Source organism: Solea solea, chromosome 12, assembly GCF_958295425.1.
Source record: "Solea solea chromosome 12, fSolSol10.1, whole genome shotgun sequence".
NCBI lineage: Eukaryota > Metazoa > Chordata > Actinopteri > Pleuronectiformes > Soleidae > Solea > Solea solea.
The window spans coordinates 23,249,225-23,267,733 of NC_081145.1; the positions used below are offsets into that span (position 1 = coordinate 23,249,225).

The following is an 18,509-nucleotide window of genomic DNA, read 5'->3' on the forward strand; positions in this document are numbered from 1 at the left end:
ACATTGACAGTTACTTGACTGTATCTGTCGCTGTGTTGTCGCTACTCAGCTAGCTCGTTAGCTAGCTTATCAACTTCAACCAGAAACACTTGCAGAGGACAGCAGGACAGACTTCTTCTCAAGTTGGTATGTTTTCGATAAAAAAAGCGACCTGGTCTTTTTAGCCTCGTTAATATTTATATTTATTTCTGACAACATTTACGCCTTTCGCGCTGTGTAGTTAAGCTAAACTTGCAATGCAGTTCAGTTAAATGTTGGCTATTTTATGTCTTTCAAACGATTTATATCACGGTTGTGTACACGACATGTCAAAGACTCTCGATGCGGTGTCTTTTTTGTTTTACAATCTGTCTTATTGCTCAGTAAACGATAGAGAGATTAGCCAGGTGAAAAGCTTTAGCTTCCCCTCTGTTGCTAGGCAACAGAAGTCGCCCCCTGTATGTCTGAGGTAAAGCTTGTAATTACATTAGTGAGGCAAAATCACACATGGCCACTTGGTTACAGTGGTGTGTGAAGTACTACAAAACCACTATTGAACCACAAATAAACAAAGTTGTTAAAAGTTAAAGTCACCTGTTAATATACTGCCTGAGTCAAAGTCTAAATTGACTGGACTTATGTATCAAAGTTATTTGACACGGAATGTACAATACAAGTACTTTTTTAAGCTTTTAAACTTTGACAACTTACCTTTGTGCCACTGTAAATGTGTCTTTTGTAAATTATCTTATTAGTGTCATGTTTTTAATATTTTTTCTATGTTGTGTTTGGATTTGGATTCTGGAATTGCATATAAAGCAGTAATGAGTTTTTTTAATTTATTTAATTATTTATTATTTACCTTAATTATTTGTTGTTGGGACAGTGGACAGGGATTTATTTACAGTGACTGAATTGCACCTCCTGCACTTTTTTGGCTTCTAAAAATAAAAAAAAATGAGAACGGCAAGATAGTAAGAAATGGATATTGTAAAAAAGTTACTGTAAGTATTATTAGTGCCTCCTGCTGCAAGATATACTAGTCAGAACTCTAGGGAGTTCTGACTAGAATGCATTGCAGCACAAGCATCTCTTGTTATTCTTCTGCATTTCTTCTTTTAGAAGCATTTCGAGTAACCATGGCGACAAAAATCCCAAAAAACAGAATAATTTCAACATGCACATGACTGGGAAACGGTCAAAGAAATTATCACAACTCAGCCCAGTTTGGAGCCTCGTCATACTTTAACATAGAGACGTGGTTCAAACTTTAAACGGATCACAAGACTTGGGACTTTTCTTACCTAACTGAAATGTTTGATACATATTAAGGTTTTTCAACAAGCACAGTTTAAGTTTTATATTTTTTTGGACATTTTCAGATTTTATGAAATGTCATAGTTTAGGATGTCGTCCAAAAATTTGACAAAACTGTCATAGTTTAGTCTGTCGTCCAAAATTTGACAAACACGTCATAGTTTAGTATTTCGTCCAAAAAGTCACCAAATTCTCGTAGTTTAGTATGTCGTCCAAAATTTGACAAAAATGTCATAGTTTAATATATCGTCCAAAAAGTCACCAAAATGTCATCGTTTAGTTTGTGGTCCAAAATCTGTCTAAAATGTCATAGTTTAGTCTGTAGTCCAAAATTTGGTATCTTTCTTTTCTTTTCCTTTCGGCTGCTCCCTTCAGGAGTCACCACAGCGAATCAACCTCCTCCATCCTCTTTCACTACATCCATAAACCTTCTCTTTGGTCTTCCTCTAGACCTCCTGCCTGGCAGTTCTAACCCCAACTATACAATGACTTTTTTGTCACATTTTGGACGACATACTAACCTATGACTTTTTTGTCACATTTTGGACGACATACTAAAGTATGACTTTTTTGCCACATTTTGGACGACATACTATACTATGACTTTTTTGCCACATTTTGGACGACATACTATACTATGACTTTTTTGTCACATTTTGGACGACATACTAACCTATGACTTTTTTGCCACATTTTGGACGACATACTATACTATGACTTTTTTGTCTCATTTTGTACGTCTTACTAACCTATTAATTTTTTGTCACATTTTGGACGTCTTACTAACTTATGAATTTTTTGTCCCATTTTGGACGACGTACTAAAGTATGACTTTTTGTCACATTTTGGACGACATACTAACCTATGACTTTTTTGTCACATTTTGGACGACATACTAACCTATGACTTTTTTGCCACATTTTGGACAACATACTATACTATGACTTTTTTGTCACATTTTGGACGACATACTAACCTATTACGTTTTTGTCACATTTTGGACGACATACTAAAGTATGACTTTTTTGTCTCATTTTGGACAACATACTATACTATGACATTTTTGTCTCATTTTGTACGTCTTACTATACTTTGACATTTTTGTCTCATTTTGGACGTCTTAATATACTATGACTTTTGTCTCATTTTGGACAACATACTTCACTATGACTTTTTAGTCTCATTATGGACGACATACTAACCTATGACTTTTTTGTCACATTTTGGACGACATACTAACCTATGACTTTTTTGTCACATTTTGGACGACATACTATACTATGACTTTTTTGTCACATTTTGGACGACATACTAAACTATGACATTTTTGTCTCATTTTTGAAGTCTTACTATACTATGACATTTTTGTCTCATTTTTGACGTCTATTAATTTTTTGTCACATTTTGGACGACATACTAACCTATGACTTTTTTGCCACATTTTGGACGACATACTATACTATGAATTTTTTGTCCCATTTTGGACGACATACTAACCTATGACTTTTTTGCCACATTTTGGACAACATACTATACTATGACTTTTTTGTCACATTTTGGACGACATACTAACCTATTACGTTTTTGTCACATTTTGGACGACATACTAAAGTATGACTTTTTTGTCTCATTTTGGACAACATACTATACTATGACATTTTTGTCTCATTTTGTACGTCTTACTATACTTTGTCATTTTTGTCTCATTTTGGACGTCTTAATATACTATGACTTTTGTCTCATTTTGGACAACATACTTCACTATGACTTTTTAGTCTCATTATGGACGACATACTAACCTATGACTTTTTTGTCACATTTTGGACGACATACTATACTATGACTTTTTTGTCACATTTTGGACGACATACTATACTAGGACTTTTTTGTCACATTTTGGACGACATACTAAACTATGACATTTTTGTCTCATTTTTGAAGTCTTACTATACTATGACATTTTTGTCTCATTTTTGACGTCTATTAATTTTTTGTCACATTTTGGACGACATACTAACCCATGACTTTTTTGCCACATTTTGGACGACATACTATACTATGACTTTTTTGTCACATTTTGGACGACATACTAACCTATTACGTTTTTGTCACATTTTGGACGACATACTAAAGTATGACTTTTTTGTCTCATTTTGTACGTCTTACTATACTTTGACATTTTTGTCTCATTTTGGACGACATACTATACTATGACATTTTTGTCTCATTTTGGACTACATACTATACTATGACTTTTTGTCTCATTTTGGACGTTATACTATACTATGACATTTTTGTCTCATTTTGGACAACATACTAAAGTATGACTTTTTGTCACATTTTGGACGACATACTAACCTATGACTTTTTTGTCACATTTTGGACGACATACTAACCTATGACTTTTTTGCCACATTTTGGACAACATACTATACTATGACTTTTTTGTCACATTTTGGACGACATACTAACCTATTACGTTTTTGTCACATTTTGGACGACATACTAAAGTATGACTTTTTTGTCTCATTTTGGACAACATACTATACTATGACATTTTTGTCTCATTTTGTACGTCTTACTATACTTTGACATTTTTGTCTCATTTTGGACGTCTTAATATACTATGACTTTTGTCTCATTTTGGACAACATACTTCACTATGACTTTTTAGTCTCATTATGGACGACATACTAACCTATGACTTTTTTGTCACATTTTGGACGACATACTAACCTATGACTTTTTTGTCACATTTTGGACGACATACTAACCTATGACTTTTTTGTCACATTTTGGACGACATACTAAACTATGACATTTTTGTCTCATTTTTGAAGTCTTACTATACTATGACATTTTTGTCTCATTTTTGACGTCTATTAATTTTTTGTCACATTTTGGACGACATACTAACCTATGACTTTTTTGCCACATTTTGGACGACATACTATACTATGAGTTTTTGGTCACATTTTGGACGACATACTAACCTATTACGTTTTTGTCACATTTTGGACGACATACTAAAGTATGACTTTTTTGTCTCATTTTGTACGTCTTACTATACTTTGACATTTTTGTCTCATTTTGGACGACATACTATACTATGACATTTTTGTCTCATTTTGGACAACATACTATACTATGACTTTTTGTCTCATTTTGGACGTTATACTATACTATGACATTTTTGTCTCATTTTGGACAACATACTAACCTATGACTTTTTTGTCTCATTTTGGACGTCTTACTATACTATGACACTTTTTTTCTCATTTTGGACGTCTTACTATACTATGACTTTTTGTCTAATTTTGGACGACATACTAACCTATGACTTTTTTGCCACATTTTGGACGACATACTATACTATGACTTTTTTGTCACATTTTGGAAGACATACTAAAGTATGACTTTTTTGTCACATTTTGGACGACATACTAACCTATGACTTTTTTGTCACATTTTGGAAGACATACTATACTATGACTTTTTTGTCTCATTTTGGACGACATACTATACTATGACTTTTTTGTCTCATTTTGGACGTCTTACTATACTATGACTTTTTTGTCTCATTTTGGACGACATACTAACCTATGACTTTTTTGTCACATTTTCGACAACATACTAAACTATGAGATTTTTGTCTCATTTTGGACGACATACTATACTATGACTTTTTTGTCTCATTTTGGACGTCTTACTAACCTATGAATCTTTTGTCACATTTTGGACGACATACTAAAGTATGACTTTTTTGCCACATTTTGGACGACATACTAACCTATGACTTTTTTGCCACATTTTGGACGACATACTAAAGTATGACTTTTTTGTTTTATATTGGAAGTCTTACTATACTATGACTTTTTGTCACATTTTGGACGACATACTAACCTATGACTTTTTTGTCACATTTTGGACGACATACTAAACTATGACATTTTTGTCTCATTTTGGACAACATACTATACTATGACTTTTTTTGTCACATTTTGGACGACATACTAACCTATGACTTTTTTGTCACATTTTGGACGACATACTAACCTATGACATTTTTGTCTCATTTTGGACATCTTACTATATTATGACTTTTTTGTCTCATTTTGGACGTCTTACTAACCTATGAATTTTTTGTCACATTTTGGACGACATACTAACCTATGACTTTTTTGCCACATTTTGGACGACGTACTAACCTATGACTTTTTTGTCACATTTTGGACGACATACTAACCTATGACTTTTTTGCCACATTTTGGACGACATACTAAACTATGACTTTTTTGTCTCATTTTGGACGTCTTACTATACTATGACTTTTTTGTCGCATTTTGGACGTCTTACTATACTATGACATTTTTGTCACATTTTGGACGACATACTAACCTATGACTTTTTTGCCACATTTTGGACGACATACTAAACTATGACTTTTTTGTCTCATTTTGGACGTCTTACTATACTATGACTTTTTTGTCTCATTTTGGACGTCTTACTATACTATGACTTTTTGTCACATTTTGGACGACATACTAACCTATGACTTTTTTGTCACATTTTGGACGACATACTATACTATGACTTATTTTTGTCACATTTTGGACGACATACTAACCTATGACTTTTTTGTCACATTTTGGACGACATACTAACCTATGACTTTTTTTTTTATTTTGGACGTCTTACTATACTATGACATTTTTGTCTCATTTTGGACGTCTTACTATACTATGACTTTTTTGTCTTATTTTGGACGTCTTACTAACCTATGAATTTTTTGTCACATTTTGGACGACATACTAAAGTATGACTTTTTTGCCACATTTTGGACGACATACTAAAGTATGACTTTTTTGCCACCTTTTGGACGACATACTAAATTATGACATTTTTGTCACATTTTGGACGACATACTAAAGTATGACTTTTTTGTCACATTTTGGACGACATACTAACCTATGACTTTTTTGCCACATTTTGGACGACGTACTAACCTATGACTTTTTTGTCACATTTTGGACGACATACTAACCTATGACTTTTTTGCCACATTTTGGACGACATACTAAACTATGACTTTTTTGTCTCATTTTGGACGTCTTACTATACTATGACTTTTTTGTCGCATTTTGGACGTCTTACTATACTATGACATTTTTGTCACATTTTGGACGACATACTAACCTATGACTTTTTTGCCACATTTTGGACGACATACTAAACTATGACTTTTTTGTCTCATTTTGGACGTCTTACTATACTATGACTTTTTTGTCTCATTTTGGACGTCTTACTATACTATGACTTTTTGTCACATTTTGGACGACATACTAACCTATGACTTTTTTGTCACATTTTGGACGACATACTATACTATGACTTATTTTTGTCACATTTTGGACGACATACTAACCTATGACTTTTTTGTCACATTTTGGACGACATACTAACCTATGACTTTTTTTTTTATTTTGGACGTCTTACTATACTATGACATTTTTGTCTCATTTTGGACGTCTTACTATACTATGACTTTTTTGTCTTATTTTGGACGTCTTACTAACCTATGAATTTTTTGTCACATTTTGGACGACATACTAAAGTATGACTTTTTTGCCACATTTTGGACGACATACTAAAGTATGACTTTTTTGCCACCTTTTGGACGACATACTAAATTATGACATTTTTGTCACATTTTGGACGACATACTAAAGTATGACTTTTTTGTCACATTTTGGACGACATACTAACCTATGACTTTTTTGCCACATTTTGGATGACGTACTAACCTATGACTTTTTTGCCACATTTTGGATGACGTACTAACCTATGACTTTTTTGTCACATTTTGGACGACATACTAACCTATGACTTTTTTGCCTCATTTTGGACGACATACTATACTATGACTTTTTTGTCTCATTTTGGACGTCTTACTATACTATGACATTTTTGTCACATTTTGGACGACATACTAACCTATGACTTTTTTGCCACATTTTGGACGTCTTACTCTACTATGACATTTTTGTCTCATTTTGGAGTCTTACGATACTATGACTTTTTGTCACATTTTGGACGACATACTAACCTATGACATTTTTGTCACATTTTGGACGACATACTAACCTATGACTTTTTTGCCACATTTTGGACGATGTACTAACCTATGACTTTTTTGTCACATTTTGGAGTCTTACTATACTATGACTTTTTTGCCTCATTTTGGACGACATACTAAACTATGACATTTTTGTCTCATTTTGGACGACATACTATACTATGACATTTTTGTCACATTTTGGAGTCTTACTATACTATGACTTTTTTGCCTCATTTTGGACGACATACTAAACTATGACATTTTTGTCTCATTTTGGACGACATACTATACTATGACTTTTTTGTCTCATTTTGGACGTCTTACTATACTATGACTTTTTTGTCTCATTTTGGACGTCTTACTATACTATGACTTTTTGTCACATTTTGGACGACATACTAACCTATGACTTTTTTGTCACATTTTGGACGACATACTAACCTATGACTTTTTTGCCACATTTTGGACGACGTACTAACCTATGACTTTTTTGCCACATTTTGGACGACGTACTAACCTATGACTTTTTTGTCACATTTTGGACGACATACTATGACATTTTTGTCTCATTTTGGACGTCTTACTATACTATGACTTTTTTGTCTCATTTTGGACGTCTTACTATACTATGACTTTTTTGTCTCATTTTGGACGTCTTACTAACCTATGAATTTTTTGTCACATTTTGGACGACATACTAAAGTATGACTTTTTTTTCACATTTTGGACGACATACTAACCTATGACTTTTTTGCCACATTTTGGACGACATACTAAAGTATGACGTTTTGGTCACATTTTGGACGACATACTAAAGTATGACTTTTTTGTCACATTTTGGACGACATACTAACCTATGACTTTTTTGCCACATTTTGGACGTCTTACTATAATATGACATTTTTGTCTCATTTTGGACGACATACTAAACTATGACATTTTTGTCTCATTTTGGACAACATACTATACTATGACTTTTTTGTCACATTTTGGACGACATACTAACCGATGACTTTTTAGCCACATTTTGGACGACATACTAATATTGACGTTTTGGTCACATTTTGGACGACATACTAAAGTATGACTTTTTTGTCACATTTTGGACGACATACTAACCTATGACTTTTTTGTCTCATTTTGGACGTCTTACTATACTATGACATTTTTGTCTCATTTTGGACGTCTTACTATACTATGACTTTTTTGTCTCATTTTGGACGTCTTACTAAAGTATGACGTTTTGGTCACATTTTGGACGACATACTAAAGTATGACTTTTTTGTCACATTTTGGACGACATACTAACCTATGACTTTTTTGTCACATTTTGGACGTCTTACTATACTATGACATTTTTGTCTCATTTTGGACGACATACTAAACTATGACATTTTTGTCTCATTTTGGACAACATACTATACTATGACTTTTTTTGTCACATTTTGGACGACATACTATACTATGACTTTTTTGTCTCATTTTGGACGTCTTACTAACCTATGAATTTTTTGTCACATTTTGGACGACATACTAAAGTATGACTTTTTTTTCACATTTTGGACGACATACTAACCTATGACTTTTTTGCTACATTTTGGAAGACATACTAAAGTATGACGTTTTGGTCACATTTTGGACGACATACTAAAGTATGACTTTTTTGTCACATTTTGGACGACATACTAACCTATGACTTTTTTGTCTCATTTTGGACAACATACTATACTATAACTTTTTTCTGTCACATTTTGGACGACATACTAACCTATGACTTTTTTGTCACATTTTGGACGACATACTAAACTATAACTTTTTTCTGTCACATTTTGGACGACATACTAACCTATGACTTTTTTGTCACATTTTGGACGACATACTAACCTATGACTTTTTTGCCACATTTTGGACGTCTTACTATACTATGACATTTTTGTCTCATTTTGGACGACATACTAAACTATGACATTTTTGTCTCATTTTGGACAACATACTATACTATGACTTTTTTGTCTCATTTTGGACGTCTTACTATACTATGACTTTTTTGTCTCATTTTGGACGTCTTACTAACCTATGAATTTTTTGTCACATTTTGGACGACATACTAAAGTATGACTTTTTAGCCACATTTTGGACGACATACTAACCTATGACTTTTTTGCCACATTTTGGACGACATACTAAAGTATGACGTTTTGGTCACATTTTGGACTACATACTATACTATGACATTTTTGTCTCATTTTGGACGACATACTAAACTATGACATTTTTGTCTCATTTTGGACAACATACTATACTATGACTTTTTTTGTCACATTTTGGACGACATACTAACCTATGACTTTTTTGTCACATTTTGGACGACATACTAACCTATGACTTTTTTGCCACATTTTGGACGTCTTACTATACTATGACATTTTTGCCTCATTTTGGACGACATACTTAACGATGACATTTTTGTCTCATTTTGGACAACATACTATACTATGACTTTTGTGTCTCATTTTGGACGTCTTACTATACTATGACCTTTTTGTCTCATTTTGGACGTCTTACTAACCTATGAATTTTTTGTCACATTTTGGACGACATACTAAAGTATGACTTTTTTTTCACATTTTGGACGATATACTAACCTATGACTTTTTTGCCACATTTTGGACGACATACTAAAAAGTATGACGTTTATGTCACATTTTGGACGACATACTAAAGTATGACTTTTTTGTCACATTTTGGACGACATACTAACCTATGACTTTTTTGTCACATTTTGGACGACATACTAAAGTATGACGTTTTTGTCACATTTTGGACGACATACTAACCTATGACTTTTTTGTCACATTTTGGACGACATACTAACCTATGACTTTTTTGCCACATTTTGGACGACGTACTAACCTAAGACTTTTTTGTCATATTTTGGACGTCTTACTATACTATGACTTTTTGTCAAATTTTGGACGACATACTAAAGTATGACTTTTTTGCCACATTTTGGACGTCTTACTAACCTATGAATTTTTTGTCACATTTTGGACGTCTTACTAACTTATGAATTTTTTGTCACATTTTGGACGACATACTAACCTATGACTTTTTTGCCACATTTGGACGACATACTATACTATGACTTTTTTGCCACATTTGGACGACATACTATACTATGACTTTTTTGTCACATTTTGGACGACATACTAACCTATTGCGTTTTTGTCACATTTTGGACGACATACTAAACAATGAATTTTTTGTCACATTTTGGACGACATACTAACCTATGACGTTTTTGTCACATTTTGGACGACATACTAAAGTATGACGTTTTTGTCACATTTTGGACGACATACTAACCTATGACTTTTTTGCCACATTTTGGACGACGTACTAACCTAAGACTTTTTTGTCATATTTTGGACGTCTTACTATACTATGACTTTTTGTCAAATTTTGGACGACATACTAAAGTATGACTTTTTTGCCACATTTTGGACGTCTTACTAACCTATGAATTTTTTGTCACATTTTGGACGTCTTACTAACTTATGAATTTTTTGTCACATTTTGGACGACATACTAACCTATGACTTTTTTGCCACATTTGGACGACATACTATACTATGACTTTTTTGCCACATTTGGACGACATACTATACTATGACTTTTTTGTCACATTTTGGACGACATACTAACCTATTACGTTTTTGTCACATTTTGGACGACATACTAAACTATGAATTTTTTGTCACATTTTGGACGACATACTAACCTATGACGTTTTTGTCACATTTTGGACGACATACTAAAGTATGACTTTTTTGTCACATTTTGGACGATATACTTAAGTATGTGTTTTTGTCACATTTTGGATGATTGTTAAGCCCGGTCTAGGGGTAGGTGGGCGTAACATGAAAGGTTTGGTTACCACTCCCATGTCCCAAGTAGCCACAAGGCGAAGAGGTAAATGACAAAAGTATATTTATTATATGACTCTTCACAATGTCTTACAAAATGAAAGAAAATAGCTTCAGGGTGCACCAAGGCCAAAACAACAAAGAAAACGTTCCCTAAGTATCAAACAAAACCCTACTCCTATGCCAAACCAAAACACAATTCTAATCTTCTTAAGCTAACATAAACAGGAGAAAACAGGATCATAAGAAATGGCAGCCCACCCCTACTATGCACAAGATTTCTCATAACCATCTAGATGACAAAAAGTTGCTGGTTGAGGCGAGGGAGAGAGGGCGAACGCTGGCTGTCCCTGGTTCAAATATCATGGATCCTCCTGCACAGCCAATACTCTCCGTGGGCAGGGTCGGCAGCCACCAATCCAGGATTCAACTCTCCTGAGGGCAATTAGCACACAGAATTGGCAATCAGACAGGCTCTCTTATTGGTGCTGCTGTAACAACGACATACTAAAGTATGACTTTTTTGTCACATTTTGGACGACATACTAACCTATGCCTTTTTTGTCACATTTTGGACGACGTACTAACCTATGACTTTTTTGTCACATTTTGGACCACTTACTGAACTATGACTTTTTTGTCACATTTTGAACAACATACTAAAGTATGACTTTTTTTCACAACATACTCACCAATGATTTTTTGTCACATTTTGGACGTCATACTAAAGTATGACTTTTTTGTCACATTTTGGACGACATACTAACCTATGCCTTTTTTGGCACATTTTGGACGACGTACTAACATATGACTTTTTTGTCACATTTTGGACCACTTACTGAACTATGACTTTTTTGTCACATTTTGAACAACAAAAGTCAAAAAGTATGACTTTTTTTCACAACATACTCACCAATGATTTTTTGTCACATTTTGGACGTCATACTAAAGTATGACTTTTTTGTCACATTTTGGACGACACACTAACCTATTACTTTTTTGTCAAATTTTGGTGACTTTTTGGATGACATACTAAGCTATGACATTTTTATGTCATTTAAGACATTCGACTGTAAGAAATGAGTGGCATGGTGTTGTAGTGGTTAGTAATTGTCACCACTGTTGTCGTAATAAAGTGCTGTGTTAGATTCCAGGTCTGGGATCTTGTATGGTATATTTTGTATGTTCTCTCTGTCGCTCCCATGCCTTACTAAAACAGATTGTGTTTTTAAACACAAGACTTCTTTGACACACCAAAATGTTATTGTATAGAACATGATGAAAAAACAAAGTTAAGTAAGGTATGGGTAACACATACCTATGTTGTCCTTAATTTGACAAAATGTCATAGTTTAGTATGTCGTCCAAAAAGTCACCAAAATGTCATAGTTTAGTATGTCATCCAAAATTTGACAAAAATGTCATAGTTTAGTATATCGTCCAAAATGTATCAAAAATGTCATCGTTTAGTATGTCGTCCAAAATGAAACAAAAATGTCATAGTTTAGTATGTCTTTCAAAAAGTCACCAAAATGTCATAGTTGAGTATGTCATCCAAAATTTGACAAAAATGTCATAGTTTAGAATGTCGTCCCAAATGAGACAAAAATGTCATAGTTTAGTATGTCGTCCAAAATGAGACGAAAATGTCATAGTTAGTATGTCTTTCAAAAAGTCACCAAAATGTCATAGTTAAGTATGTCGTCCAAAAAGTCACCAAAACGTCATAGTTTAGTATGTCCTCCAAAATTTGACTAAAATGTCATAGTTTAGAATGTCGTCCAAAGTTTCACAAAAATGGCATAGTTAAGTATGTCATCCAAAATTTGACAAAAATGTCATAGTTTTGAATGTTGTCCAAAATGAAACAAAAATGTCATAGTTTGGTATCACTTTCAAAAAGTCACCAAAATTTCATAGTTAAGTATGTCATCCAAATTTTGACAAAAATGTCATAGTTTAGTCTGTAGTCCAAAATTTGTCAAAAATGTCATAGTTTAGTGTGTCGTCCAAAATTTGACCAAAATATTATAGTTTAGTATGTCGTCCAAAATTTGACAAAAATGGCATAGTTTAGTATGTTGTCCAAAATGAGACAAAAATGTCATTGTTTAGTCTGTAGTCCAAAATTTGTAAAAAATTTCATAGTTTAGTATATCGTCCAAAATTTGTCAAAAATTACATAGTTTAGTATGTCGTCCAAAATGAGACAAAAATTTCATAGTTTAGTATATCGTCCAAAATTTGTCAAAAATTACATAGTTTAGTATGTCGTCCAAAATGAGACAAAAATGTCATAGTTTAGTATGTCATCCAAAATGAGACAAAAATGTCATAGTTTAGTATATCGTCCAAAATTTGTCAAAAATTACATAGTTTAGTATGTCGTCCAAAATGAGACAAAAATGTCATAGTTTAGTCTGTAGTCCAAAATTTGTAAAAAATGTCATAGTTTAGTATATCGTCCAAAATTTGTCAAAAATGACATAGTTTAGTATGTCGTCTAAAATGAGACAAAAATGTCATAGTTTAGTCTGTAGTCCAAAATTTGTAAAAAATGTCATAGTTTAGTATTATGCCAAAATAAGACAAAAATGTCAAAGTTTGGGATGTCGTCCAAAATGAGACAAAAATGTCATAGTTTGGTATGTCTTTCAAAAAGTCACCAAAATGTTGTAGTTTAGTATGTCATCCAAAATTTGACAAAAATGTCATAGTTTAGTCTGAAGTCCAAAATTTGACAAAAATGTCATATTTAGACGACATGCATTTGTATGTAAAAGTTACTGTTAAAAAAAAAGGTGTGCCCATTGGTCCCCGAACATCTTCACATTATCAAATCTGGCCCTTGTTAAAAAAAGTTTGGAAACCCCCACTCTAAAAGCTTCATGTTTTTAAGGTTCAATCCACCCAAAATCGGCAGCAAGAAGCAGGCACGCTTGAAATTTTGCCGCGGAATTTTCTAGTTACTGTTATAATTCAATTCCTTACCTTAAGCATGGAGCATAAATGTTCACCTTAAGCAAAGTTTTTATAGTCAGCTAATTTGCTGCCTGTCTTAACCAAGGGTCAAGGTTCACAATATCTTTTGGCCACTACATGTCTTACTTGTTTTTACAACATCAGAGTAAAATTACCATTTTATCATTACTATCCAAAAAGACAATATTTATCACATGCTTTATTTTTCCTGTTTTCTCTGTGTCTTGTTGGCTTTTTTAAGGGAATCCAAAAGGCAACATGCTGGTCCCCATATTTACTTTGAAGTTGAACCACAAGATCAATCCTCGCATGGTGACAATTGGGAAGTTTGACGGACTCCACCCATGTCTTACTGCAGCCACACAGGCTGGAAAGGTGAGGGGGAAAAAAATCTCTGTTCCAACTTCCACCATAATTTAGAAAAAAACAAAAAAACAACTCATAATGACCTTAAATGTCATAGCATAAGCTTGACAACGTGGTTGCTGTCAGAGGAATTTCACATTCTCCCCCGGTAGCTAGCTGTAAATCTTCAAATTCCCAATTTGTATTCCCTGCATCTTTTTCCCCAAATATTTATTGATTATTGAATATAAAACTCAACACTTAACACCCCCCACACAACAGTTTCAGCTAAAAAGGTGCAACAAGGTGTGAAGGTGCAAGGTTACTCAAGGTGTTATTAATTATACATAGTGGTTATACACATCCATGTATACATAATTGAAAAAGAGAAAAGAAACAACTTTATACATACAAGCACACACATATTCATAAATATAATCACATAGTTAGTAATGAATATTACCAGGTTTTGGTGAGTAAGTCTAGTTCAATCAAAGGACTCTACTGTCAAATGACCTATTAAATGCAAGAAAGTTGCCCATATTCTGTCACATGTTTCTTCGTTCATGCCCTCATCTCACTTCTCTCTCTCTTAAAAAGGTATTTATCCACAATCCTCATGCCCGTGGTCAGAGACCTGTGGCTCACCGGCTGAGCCAGAGCACCCAGGACTCTGACATCTCGCTTCTCAACATCAACCAGGCGGTCAGTTGTTTGACTGCGGGAAAGCTCGGTCCAAACACTGCAGGGGACACACTGCTAGTGGGATCCCAAACGAATCTCCTGGCCTACGATGTTCATGACAATGCTGATGTATTCTACAGAGAGGTAAGTGGGGCGGGACTAACTTTGGCGTGATTCTATATCATGAAGGAGTACACAGGGCTTTTAACAGCTGTCTTGTTTGTTTCTTCTGTGTGTGCTTGCAGGTAACCGATGGGGCCAACGCCATCGTGTTGGGCAAACTTGGAGACATTGCTTCTCCTCTTGCCATCATTGGAGGAAACTGTGCCTTGCAAGGTTTTGACTATGAAGGCAATGACCAATTCTGGACAGTAAGTACAGAGAAGTCTACATATAGTTTTTTTGTCTTACATAAAAGTAGTGTTTCATCAAGTCTTACTAGTCAAACTCATCCTCAGCTGCTCCACTTTTAGTGTGCCTGATTAAAGTATAATTATTCAACTTAATTACTAAAACAGTTACTCTCAAGACCTGAAGTTTCTTTGCTCTCAGGTCCACATAAGATATGACTAATAAAAAAGATATTTACTTTACTTTCTCGAGCAGACCTCTAAACAATACTTTAACCATTATGTGCACATTTTTGTGCCTCATATAATTTGCTCGCCAAATACTAGACAGATTCTTGTTATCCATTTCTATTTTATTAGGCAAAATTGCACAACTGCAATAATTCAATTATGCTGAGCTTTTCAGGCTCCGATCAACATTTCTGTGCGGTTCAATCATGATGAACTATGTTGTTTTTAGGTAACTGGAGATAATGTCCGATCTCTTGTGCTCTGTGACTTCACTGGGGACGGCAAAAATGAGGTAAGACCCAACTAAAAGGCAGTTAAAGGCAGAGTTTAATGCTTGACCTCCTCCTCTCTGACTTCTCTTTTCAGTGACTCACTGGTCACTGTTCTCTCAGGACTAAATAAATGAGTTACATGAAAGATTTGTTTGTTCTCATTATGATAAATAGTTAATTCATATTTTGCATTGTGTGTCCAGCTCCTGGTGGGATCTGAGGACTTTGATATCAGAGTTTTCAAAGAGGATGAGCTTGTCTCTGAGATGACTGAAAATGAGGTAAATGGGTTGACTAAAGAACAAAATTGACCCTGCCTTTGAAAATAATTAAGGATCATTGCACTTGTAGTGACATGTGCTCTCTCCATCTCTCTCTTACTTACAGACTGTAACATCACTGTGCCACATGCATGGCAGCAGGTTCGGCTACGCCCTTGCTAATGGGACTGTTGGAGTCTATGACCGCACTGCCCGCTACTGGAGGATCAAGGTACCACGGTGATATTGTTTTCCCAGTACATGAATCTGAAATCTGACTTGGATTTGGGCAACATTTACCTTTAACTGTGTCTGTGAAGGTTCTCAGTCCAGGTTATAGTCATCTGCATTGGTTAGCTGTAGGTAACTTGACTTGCATGATTTAGGCTTAAGCCATTTCACCAAGAAGCTTTTTCAGTTCTGACTAACTGGTGGAAAAAACAGTCTCCAGTCTCCTGTCCTCTAGTTGGTCAGAACTGAAGAAGCTTCTTAGTCAGTTATTTACTCCCCATTTTACCTATAAATACTCACTGAATGTAACTAAAGTCTCCATTTGCTATTCCATATTGCTAATGTATTTTCTAATCCCACTCAGTCTAAGAATCATGCAATGAGCATCCACGCCTTTGATCTGAATGCCGATGGGGTTGTGGAGCTTATCACTGGATGGTCAAACGGGAAGGTCAGCACAAAGCTCATCTAAAAACAGTCTTACACACTTATGTTCATTATATTTCTGTGGATTCGTTTTTTTCAGCTGTGTTCTTACGTTGTTGCAGATTGATGCACGCAGCGACCGCACAGGAGAGGTCATTTTCAAGGACAACCTCTCCTCTTCAGTGGCAGGAGTGGTGGAGGGGGACTACAGGTTGGACGGACAGAAGCAACTCATCTGCACGTCCATAGAAGGAGAGGGTACGTCGTGTCAGAGGACATATGGAGACGCAAGGTCCTTTTAAATCTAGACTCTAGGATGTTTGATTTGATGTCGGTGTCTGTGTCCTGTAGTCCGTGGTTACCTGCCAGCCAGTAAGGACCTGAAAGGGAACCTCATGGACACCAGTGCTGAACAAGATCTCATCCGAGAGCTCAGCCATCGCAGGCAGAATCTGCTGCTTGAGCTACGGAACTATGATGAGAACGCTAAGGTATATACATGGATATGTACAAGTGTTAGGTCCATGTTATCATCTCCAATTTTGATCTAACCAGCCCCTATGTACTAACCTCAGTAAAAAATGATCATATTGTTTCAGGGGGTGTCAGAAACGAACAGTGGGGTGGGGGTAATACCAGCCAACACTCAACTCCAGACAGCACTGTCAGTGAAACCCGCAACGGAAGCCCAGAGGGCTCATGTAGAACTCAGCATTTCAACACCAAATGGTAAAACTGTCTGTTGTAAATTGAGAAGTTGAAGCATGTGAAATACGACTAATCCCTACATCTCTCCTACGTCATGTACAGAGACGATAATTCGGGCAGTGCTCATCTTTGCAGAGGGAATATTTGAGGGTGAGAGTCATGTTGTCCACCCCAGTGTCCAAAACCTGTTCGGTTGTGTCAGAGTTCCCATCGTACCGCCAAAAGACATACCAGTGGACCTGCACATTAAAGCCTTTGTTGGAGGGAAAACTAGGTAGGATATGTGCAAGTCTTCTGATCTCGTAAAAGGAATGATATTTTGGTTATTTACCCACACCAAGAAGGTTAGTGTTTTTGGTCAGTCACACCACAGTTATATGTATAATGTGTGAGGAGGAGAAAATCTGCATTTGCTTAACATTTGCTTGACATTTAACAAAAAAATATCTGGCGAATGAGTGATGAGGGGAAATTCTCATTACTCAACTCTGCTTATTTGCTCTGGTGAGGCAACAACAGTGCTCAGCTTTATGCAAATATCCTCTTATTACTCTTTATGCAGCAGCCAGATGAGAGGCACGCCTGTTTATCATAATTCAGCTGGAAATAGAAAGGTTTAATGGGACATAAACAAAAAGAACACATGTGTCAGAAAACCGTGATGTGATAGGAGAACACAC

At 35.0% G+C, this 18,509-nt stretch overlaps 1 protein-coding gene and 1 long non-coding RNA gene across 3 annotated transcripts in view; one reads left to right on the forward strand and one right to left on the reverse strand.

Annotated features, from left to right (window-relative positions):
• Positions 1 to 18,509, forward strand: part of bbs2 (Bardet-Biedl syndrome 2) — a 22,079-nt gene continuing 3,570 nt past the window's right edge. Inside the window, exons 1-12 of one of the 2 annotated variants that reach the window (XM_058646293.1) lie at positions 1 to 126; positions 14,564 to 14,697; positions 15,268 to 15,495; positions 15,597 to 15,722; positions 16,162 to 16,224; positions 16,408 to 16,485; positions 16,592 to 16,696; positions 17,060 to 17,146; positions 17,244 to 17,379; positions 17,473 to 17,612; positions 17,721 to 17,850; positions 17,932 to 18,103. In XM_058646293.1, coding sequence (XP_058502276.1) covers positions 14,581 to 14,697; positions 15,268 to 15,495; positions 15,597 to 15,722; positions 16,162 to 16,224; positions 16,408 to 16,485; positions 16,592 to 16,696; positions 17,060 to 17,146; positions 17,244 to 17,379; positions 17,473 to 17,612; positions 17,721 to 17,850; positions 17,932 to 18,103 — 1,382 coding nt within the window. In that variant the 5' untranslated portion in view covers positions 1 to 126; positions 14,564 to 14,580. The remainder of the gene's footprint in view (positions 127 to 14,563; positions 14,698 to 15,267; positions 15,496 to 15,596; positions 15,723 to 16,161; positions 16,225 to 16,407; positions 16,486 to 16,591; positions 16,697 to 17,059; positions 17,147 to 17,243; positions 17,380 to 17,472; positions 17,613 to 17,720; positions 17,851 to 17,931; positions 18,104 to 18,509) is intronic. The other variant, XM_058646294.1, reaches the window with a different exon arrangement.
• LOC131470456 (uncharacterized) overlaps positions 11,403 to 18,509 on the reverse strand; it is a 9,568-nt gene continuing 2,461 nt past the window's right edge. The window contains exon 3 of the long non-coding RNA XR_009241889.1: positions 11,403 to 11,775. This is a non-coding gene — a long non-coding RNA (uncharacterized LOC131470456). The remainder of the gene's footprint in view (positions 11,776 to 18,509) is intronic.